At 40.5% G+C, this 9270-nt stretch overlaps 1 protein-coding gene across 1 annotated transcript; it reads right to left on the reverse strand.

Moving 5' to 3' along the window:
• Positions 1 to 402: 402 nt before the first annotated feature.
• Positions 403 to 8146, reverse strand: LOC121912900 (aspartate aminotransferase, cytoplasmic-like). Its single transcript, XM_042435439.1, has 9 exons — positions 7908 to 8146; positions 5040 to 5221; positions 4801 to 4924; positions 4595 to 4707; positions 4053 to 4157; positions 3735 to 3885; positions 3470 to 3635; positions 1809 to 1951; positions 403 to 1668 (listed from the first exon to the last, which is right to left on the reverse strand). Exons 1-9 carry the CDS (start codon positions 8014 to 8016, stop codon positions 1529 to 1531), a joined length of 1233 nt encoding a protein of 410 aa, XP_042291373.1. The 5' UTR covers positions 8017 to 8146; the 3' UTR covers positions 403 to 1528.
• Positions 8147 to 9270: the final 1124 nt, after the last annotated feature.

Below are 9270 nucleotides of genomic sequence, written 5' to 3' on the forward strand. Positions count from 1 at the left end.
ATATTTTACTGACCGTACTTGTGTACTTCTACTTAAGTAACAGTTTGACTGCAGGATTTTTACTTTTAATGGAATATTTTTATTACCACTTCTACTTAAGGATCTTAGGACTTCTTTTACCACTGGTTGCCAATTCTCCTGTGCTATAGATCTCCATTTCTAGGCTAAAAACCATTAAAAACACATTGATACATTCACATACATCATCCTGCTGCTGGAAATACTCACTAAATCTATCAAGAATTTAGAGGGAATTCAGCCTTTTCACAGGATTTGTTGACAACAGAATTAAAATACTGATGTTTGAAGCTCACTTTTTCCTCACTACTACCTTCACACATGTAGTTATTGTTCAGAAAGGGTTTACGGGGGGAAAAAAAAGGAGGCAGAGAAGCAGAGATCGATTGGTTCCTGTGGTTTATAATTTATTACAGTATGAACACACATATTGCTGCATGTCATCATAAAAACAACACCACATAATGGGAGTGTGTGTGTGCTTGTGTGTGCTAACAAGTGTCAGGCTCTGAGGTCTGATCAGAGTGGCTCATTACAACGACCGAGGCACAATAAAAAGGGCACTGCAGGGTGGAGAAAACAACAACAACAACAACAAAAACAAAAAAAACACAGAAGAAACACAGAAGAGAGGTGATTTTGTTCATTATTGGCACACAAATCCGTTTTGAGTGATTAAACTGACATTAACGACCTACCAATTACCTACCGAGACAGGCACACGCATGACCTTTAAGTGACGTTTGAACCCGGTCACATGACACCCATAATGCCCTTCTTCTGACGTCAACGTAAGAAATGTCCTGGGATGAGTTTTGATAGTGCGTCTTAGTTGACTTGGACAACTAATCTAAAATTAAAACCGTACATACCGACAGTTGATATCAATCATTTGTTACTTGACACAGAGCGAGGCGGGTTACGGTACCGGTTAATTGTACTGTAACGTCGTTATTTGTAACTTCTGATGGCTGGAAAACAAAAGAAAAAAAATAAAAGTGATTTGTCATGGGCTCTGAGCTAAAAAAGTAAAGTTCTTTTGCAGGAAATATCAGGACCTCTACCTGTGGTTACATATATTTACAGTAACTTATCTGCGCCTTCATTTGTTCAATACTACAGATACATAACAGTTAATCCCTTGAAGTGCTAGAAATGACAGAGGAAGCACAGAGTCGGATCGTACAAAGACAGGAAATCTTTATATGAAGGGACCTTTTTCGACTAAACGTTTTATCTTCTTCTACACATTTAGGCGTACGTTTAGAGCCCTGCTGATGGCGTTCAAGTGTCTTCCTAAAATCATTGCACCTCCCAAAAAAGGTTTTTACACCTTCATGTGAGAACAGAGAGAAGCATTCGTCCTCCCATTGGTTCAACTGCAAAAAAAAACAAACTCCCCTGCTGCAGATTAACCAATCAGAGGAGAGGATAAAGCAGGGTTTGGACACAGACATGATGGTGGTGATACTTCCTGCGGCGTTACAGGAGGTGGCAGTGGAAGCGGCCTTTACTGGACCTTGGTGACGGACTCGTGGATGGACTGGGCAACGTAGTCGATGTTCTTGCTGGTCAGGCCGCACATGTTGATGCGACCGCTGGCCATCAGGTACACGTGCTTCTCTTTGATCATGTACTCCACCTGCTTGGCTGTGGGAGGAATCACAACGCGGTGGTGGTTATTTAGAGGGTAGAAGAAGAACGGATGCTTCGTGTTGTTACAAGGATGGTGTGTATAAATAACTGGATATGGTTTGATGTGTGTGTGTGTGTGTTTTTTTTGCACTTACGGTTCAGGCCGGTGAAGCTGAACATGCCGATCTGCTGGGTGATGTGGTCCCAGGTGCCCGGGGTGCCCAGAGCCTGCAGCTTGGTCTTCAGCTGATCCCTCATCAGCAGGACACGGTCTGCCATGGTCTTCACGTTACCCTTCCTACACAGAGGACAAAAGACGGTAAATGAGAATAACTATGATAAAACTTGTGATGAGACGTTCCAAATGAAATAAAAATACTCCTCATCCTTTGGGAACTTTGAGAGCATCAAAATGTGAACATGTTGCTTAAATATTTTAAAAGTAACTTGTAAAAGATGAGCATGCACTGCACTGAGAACTGAATTTCGAGACATGAGACAAGTTTTCTAGCCTTAGATTCAATCTTAGATAAAAGGTAATAAAATATAATGTTGGTGCAGTGGGCAGTGCTAGTACGAAACAAAGAGTTTATCCTGTGTGGTGGCAATTTTAGGCTATCTCAGACTCAGCTCTGCAATGACCAATCTAAACTGTACTCAGGTTCAGCTTTGCCTTGAGCTGGACGCTAACATGTTAGCATGCTAACAATAGCGTGTTGGTATACATGTTAACAACTACAAGATGTCAACACGCTAACATTTAGCATGTTAGGATGTTAACGTTAGCATTTTTAACACTGTTGATATGAAATGTTAGCTTTCTGACAAACGTTAGCATGTTAATATGCTAATGTTAAGAAGTGTTAGCCTTCTGACAAACATTAGCATGTTAATTATATTATTATTATTATAATCATGCTGATTATATAAAGAACTGTCGATACATTCAAGGCCAAATTAAAAAAATCAACTAAAGACGAATCAGCTGTGTGACCACTGAGTCTAGTTTAAATGATTAATTTTTAATTGACATTGTGATGTGCTGTTGTGTGTAGCTTTGTGTTTTGTATGATGTGTTCTGTGTGGTTTTTTGTGGTTTTTTGCTTTGTTTTGTTTGTCGTTGTATGTTTTAATTGTGGTGGACTACGGATGCAAATTAGCTTCAAGCTAACTCCGGTGCAGTGCATTATTTATGCTTAATACGGCACATTGTCCTGTTCAATAAATCAAATCAATAACAATAATAATAATAATAACATGCATGTAATAGTGGAGAATAATAATAATCATCATATTTTTAATAATATTACTATATTAATAAAGTTTAGTTATATAAAATGTAGCAAAACTGGTGTGCTTTACAAGGTAAAGGAAAAAACACAAATGTCCCAAAATGCAAAAATCACAGCCTCCAACATCACAAAGACGTTTGCTGACTTTGTCCTGATCTCTATCAACAAAGCTGTGCTGAAGGCGAACCTGCCTCGATTTATCAATGTCATGAACCTGGAAAAATGTCAAGTCTGTCTTGCACTGAGTGGCTGAAAGCCAGTAGCTAGCGAGTTAGCTCGCTGGTTGAATTTAATATAAACCTTTAGACAAGTTCAGATTTGATACACCGGCCTCTCAAAAACACAGCAACCTGTTTAATTCTACAACCGTCTGCTGGAGAGTGGATGAAGTCCATCAACTGCACCGACATACGGCTGTGAGGACTGTTAGGAGAACAGATGACATCAAGAAGACAACATATGGCGCTAACTGGCACTTGCAGTAATGAGTCATAGCTAACGCTAACTGGCAGTAAGGAACGTACCATTCTGCGAACAGCTCGGGGCAGTTGAGGGTCTTGCTGACGATGCGTGCTCCCTGAGTTGGCGGGTTGGACCAGGTTGTCCTGACAATCTTCTCCATCTGAGACAGGATGCGGGTCAGGTTGTCTTTGTCCTTAGCGACCACTGTCAGGTTTCCTACTCTCTCATCTGACAACGACAACGAGAAGAAGAGGGATTATATTCAAATGTATAGAGGCTTTTGTGCAAGTGTGTGTGTGTGTGTGTGTGTGCATCGTGTGCACTCACTGTACAGGCCGAAGTTTTTGGAGAAGGACTGAGCTACAAAGAGCTCAAAGCCCTGAGAGACAAAGTAGCGGATGGCCCAGGCGTCTCTATCCAGACTGCCAGAGGCGAAGCCCTGATAGGCCGAGTCGAAGAACACAAACAGATTCCTCCTCTAGAAAAAAAAAACAGGAGATGAAGAGGAACAAAAAGGTTAAAAGATGAGTAAAGGCTCCTTCCAACATGTCTTTGAGTAAAAAAATTTTTAAAAAAAGCAACTTTATGGATAAAATGTGGAAATAGTAACAGCAGCGTAAACGTACAAGAACAACATTGTTTTACCTTCATGACCTCTGCGATCTTCTTCCACTCCTCCTGGTTGGGGTCGGTGCCGGTGGGGTTGTGTGCGCAGGCGTGAAGGACAAAGATTGAATGTTCTGGAGCTTTCTGTTAAAGAGAGGAAGAGTTTGAAACAGTCAAAGTCACCAGAACGAGTGAAAACAGGAAGAGTGTCAGTCACATGTCACAGTTTATTCAAGGCTTTACTTTGCCTTGAGGCTCTGTTACATCCACTAATTAACTGTTTCCCTCCTGGATCGAGACCAAAGAAAGCCAAACAACTGAACTTCTCTTCTTGTCTGCCAGCATTTATACTGTCTCTCCTCCTTTTTCAGTCTCGTTAGCTACAGATTTAACAGACGACGTGTCGTTTTGACTGATAAGTAATGAGATTCAATCCTTACCGTTCTTGTAAATACAGTCACAAGTTTTCTAGGACGGCCTGTTAACTAACTTCTTATTGGCAGAGCTTTTGTTTGTTTGTCGAGTCATCATAAAGTAAAAAACGCTGACATTAAGCAACCTTTACACCTGGCTGTCCTCACCTCCAGGTCATCCAGCAGTCCGGTGAGATCCAGGCCCCTCTTGGCAGCGTCCCAGTAGTGATAAGGCCGGATGTCTTTGAAGCCAGCATCAGCAAACACGCCGTTGTGGTTCTCTGGGAGAAAGACGCACAAAAGATGTTGTTAAAATCTGGCAGGTCAGCGATTCAGGTGTCATATTACACTGACTTTCCCAGCTGTTCACTAACCCCAGGTAGGCGCTGAGACGTAGACAGGTGTGGCCGTGTTGTTGACGCCGTTGTACCAGCGACGCAGGAACTCTGCCCCGATCTTCAACGCACCGGTCCCACCCAGACCCTGGCACGCTCCCACCTGAGAGGACGGCAGGAAGGAGACATGAATAAGAGGAGAAGCTAAAAACCATCATATGTATGTGCGTGTTTACATGAGACACACCGGCCTCGGAGTCTCATGTCTCGCGTCTCACCCTGTTCTCCTTGATGGCCGGGCTGTCGTCTCCCAGGGCGACCTTGGAGGCGGCTGAACGGAAGTCAGGCAGGCCGAGGATGGGCAGGTACTCGTGGTTCAGGCTTTCGTCCTCCACGATGAGCCGCTCCACCTTCTTCACCACCGGCAGCACCCAGGGCAGGCAGTCATCAGTACGGTAAGCTGGAGGGGACACAAAGCCACAAAGCTGTCTAGTAAATATTAACATCAAATTGCAAAACAATAGTGTAATAAAATCCAAGGCAAAAAACCCACAATTTATGCAGAAAGTCTGTAAAAACACACTACAATAACAGGCTAAATATTCAGTAATGTATTGACATGACTAAATATATTTTTCTCTTAATTGTCAGCTAATAATACAAGAGTAAAATAAACCAAATATCTTTACTATGCTCCCGTTCTTGTGCTTCCTTTTGCTACTTGTTTTCATGTCATATTGCTCAAACTACAGCCCGATTTCTCAAGACTGTAAGCCTCAATGAACTATTTTAGTCTCTGGAACAAGGTTTATTTTTACTTTTATTTCAAAGAATGCAGCCTAAATATACACATAACAAAACAATCTGAAACAATAAGGTAGAGAGACACGGAGTGAAGTGAGAGAAAGAAAACAGTACTATTTAATTGAATGTAATGTGACACTGAAGGTCACCTTTACTAGCCAGACTAAACTAAGTGTACGCATGTGCGTGTGTGTGCGTGTCTGTGTGTGTGTGTGTTGCTCATATTTGACTCCTGAAGAACTCGTGCTCAGTCATACTGATATAATATGGAAGCCTGCATCAGTGCTGTATCAAATATCAGGCCTTCAACACAGCTGTGGACGACTACTATGGATGACAGAGAAGACGCACTTGAAAAGGTCAGAGATAAGAAGGTTTGTTATTTTGGATCTGTGGATCACCTGGAGGAAATATTTGGTGGATGTGAAAATACTTTACAGAGTAAAGGGTGACATTAATTATAAATAAAGACTCCCAAGTGTACCAGAGACCGGCGATGGAGAAATTTGTGATCCTAAAACATGGGTGAGGCTCTCTGCAGTCTGCTCAGTGTTCCCAGACCAGCTGGTTCACCACACTTAGATATATTTTGGCATCAAGGTTAAAAAATAGACAAGATGAACTTTAATTATCTTGTGGGAGACAGTTAGGTCACTACAGTGACAAAAAAAGAGGAGAAAACAACACAACAACAACAAAATAACAATGAGTACAATACTCCTGTCCAGATTTCCAGACTAACAGATGTTTGTGTACAGATTCTTGTGAAAAGCACATATGCAGGGTATGCACATGCAAAGATGAGTAGCTGTTTACATCATAAATACTACGACTGCAGTATCTGAAATGGTATTTTGCCTACTTTTGACTGAGATAACTGAATATACTGTTGGGTCGTTTTTATCAAAGGGAAACTCCGGTGATTTTAATGCATATGTGAAAAAAAAGTAGTATAAAGTCTTTTGTGGCTCCAGAGGGAGCTGCACAGAATCTGATAGATTGACTCAAGTGACGTCACTTGACTCAGCATCTGCTGGGGCTGAAGGGGTCTGAGGCTGCTACATTAGCTGCTGCAGGCATAAAACACCAGAATCTCTGACCAAACTGTCGGTGGTTGGGTTGCATTGTGGGTAATGTAGGCATCAGGTTGTGAAAAGGAAGTAGAATGCATGGAAAAATAAGGACAATAACTCTGATTTTGTTGCATCAGTTTTGATATTTTTTGTACAGTTGTCCATCGAGAGTGCAACAATATTATAAGAGTGAAATGCTACATCAATGGAGAGCTCTTATATTATCTTATTATAATACTGATTTCATGATATGTGACAACAAGGCTTAGGGTATTTTGGTTACTGTAATGTTGAGATACAGCTCAAATTCTTTAAGCTCATACAATTTCTGTAGCAATGTTAGAACTTTATAAAATAAATAATGAACTCTTTTCTGTTTGGTTATTTTAATTTAGTTTATTTAATATTATGAGAAGCAGGACATGACGTCACATGTAACCTCGACCAGTACAACCAGTTCTAGTCTGGTGAGGATGAGTTCACCTCAACCTTACAACACTACTCTGACATATTCAAGGCCTTTGTTATAAGTTGTAGTTGTACAGCCCCAGCCTTCAAAAGGCACAGTAATACCGTATCAATATTACAAATGTTAGTTTCTCAGCCATCCTGCAAAGGCATTAATTAAAGATAACATCATCCCTGCACCTGTCACGCAATGCAACGAGCACAGTTTGTCTCTGACATCCGCCAAACAAGCAGAACTGGCGAGTTTAGATGTTAAACATGAGGTCTTCATGTGACAGAAATGACAAGACAATATGTCATAAGTTAGACAATAGCCCTGTTACAGAGGAAATGATGCGTTCAAGGGCACGTGAGACAGTGCAGGAAGTCTGTCTTTTACAACATAATAACATGATTCTCTTTAAATGAAAGGAGCTTGAAGGGTAAAAGGTGAAACAACAGTCACAAGACGAGGTACTGCTTCCATAAAAGTGTCGTTTCATTCAGTATGGCTGTAGCATTTACTGTGCGCTGTGTTGACAGAAATAATGAAACTGTAAACATGAAGCCTGAACCAGCTCGTTAGCTTCACTGCTAGCTTGAAGCGAAGGTCAAATCAAAGAAATGCTTGTGTTGGATGGTGTAACACCAGCACCGCTCAGACAGGGTCGCGCATGACTAAATTACTGACTGATAGAGCGATGCAGGACAGCGCTTGCTGGGCTGACTCAGTGCCAGAGCATAGGAAAGCTAACGTAGCATTAGCATTAGCGTTAGCATTAGCGTTAGCATTAGCATTAGCAGACAACGATCAAATCTTACCTCCAACACCAAGGTTCACTTTCTGCGGGTGGGTGTCCTCCCTGAAGTCAGCGGTCAGCTTGAAGACGGCTACCGGCGGGGCCTGAGGGACATCGCTAAATACGGACATGGCTCGGGGCAAAGCGGATGATCCCGGTGCAGTGCGAGAGGAGGAGACGGGGGTACAGGGTGCGTGCAGCGGCAGGTAGAGAGGGAGACGGGCCGGGTTCACCTTCAGCCCGGCAGGCTCAGGACATACAGAGATAGGCGTCAATCCGCTAGCCAATGGGATGGCGCGTAACGCTGACGTAACTCTGAGAGCCAATGAGAACACAGCAACTGAAATATTATATTTTTTATTTATTCAATATAAAATCAGTTCAATCGTTGTTTATAATTTAGATGGCTCTGTATGTATTTTAAATTTTAAATATATTATATTTACAGTAAATGGTAGTAGCAGTAATAGCAGTGGTGTAAAGTACATTTACGCATGCACTGTACTTACAATTTTAACGTACTTGTACTTTACTTGAGTATTTTCATGTGATTCTACTTTATACTTCCACTCCAATACATTTATTTGACAGCTTTAGTTACTTTTCAGATGAAGATTTGATACACTGGATAATATAACAAGCTTTTAAAATACAACACATTGTTAAAGATCAAACCAGTGGTTTCCAACCTTTTTGGGTTTTAACATCTTACAAGAAGCAGTGTATAGTGAGTTGTTGACCAAAATAGTGATTTTCCCCCTAAACTTCTCACATGGTTTCATCTCAATAAATGTTCAAATGATCCCATATTTTACCAAAAACACTGATGCTTCAGTATTAATAATCTAATGATGTCATATATGATAATATATCAGTCAGAGGGACAAAATTAGCACTTTTACTTGCATACTTTAAGTACATTTTACTTAAACTTTATGTACTTTTACTCAAGTAGGATTTTTCATGCAGGATTTTTACAGGACTTACATTGCTATATTAATACTTACTAATACTTACTAAATACTAAAAGTAGTAAAGTAAAACTAAAGGATCTGAGTAATTCCACCATTGAGTAATAGTAGTAGTTGTATAGTGGTAAAATAATAAGAATGTGAATAATTATATTCTCTATGTGATATCATATGAGAATAAAACTAATCAATTAAACGATAAGAAAAAATAATTAAATATTAAATACAAAGACAGACTAATGTGACACCCATCTCACTTATGGCTTCATTTATGGCACTAATTAAGACCTGTAATAGAGTTTTGCCACATTTTTATTATCATCTAGGCTATAATTACATAAATGAATGCCTTTCAGAAAATGAAATTATCATAGCTCATGTAGCTGTTCATGTAGATGATGATAACTGCCTGGA

Source organism: Thunnus maccoyii, chromosome 2 (genome assembly GCF_910596095.1).
Source record: "Thunnus maccoyii chromosome 2, fThuMac1.1, whole genome shotgun sequence".
NCBI lineage: Eukaryota > Metazoa > Chordata > Actinopteri > Scombriformes > Scombridae > Thunnus > Thunnus maccoyii.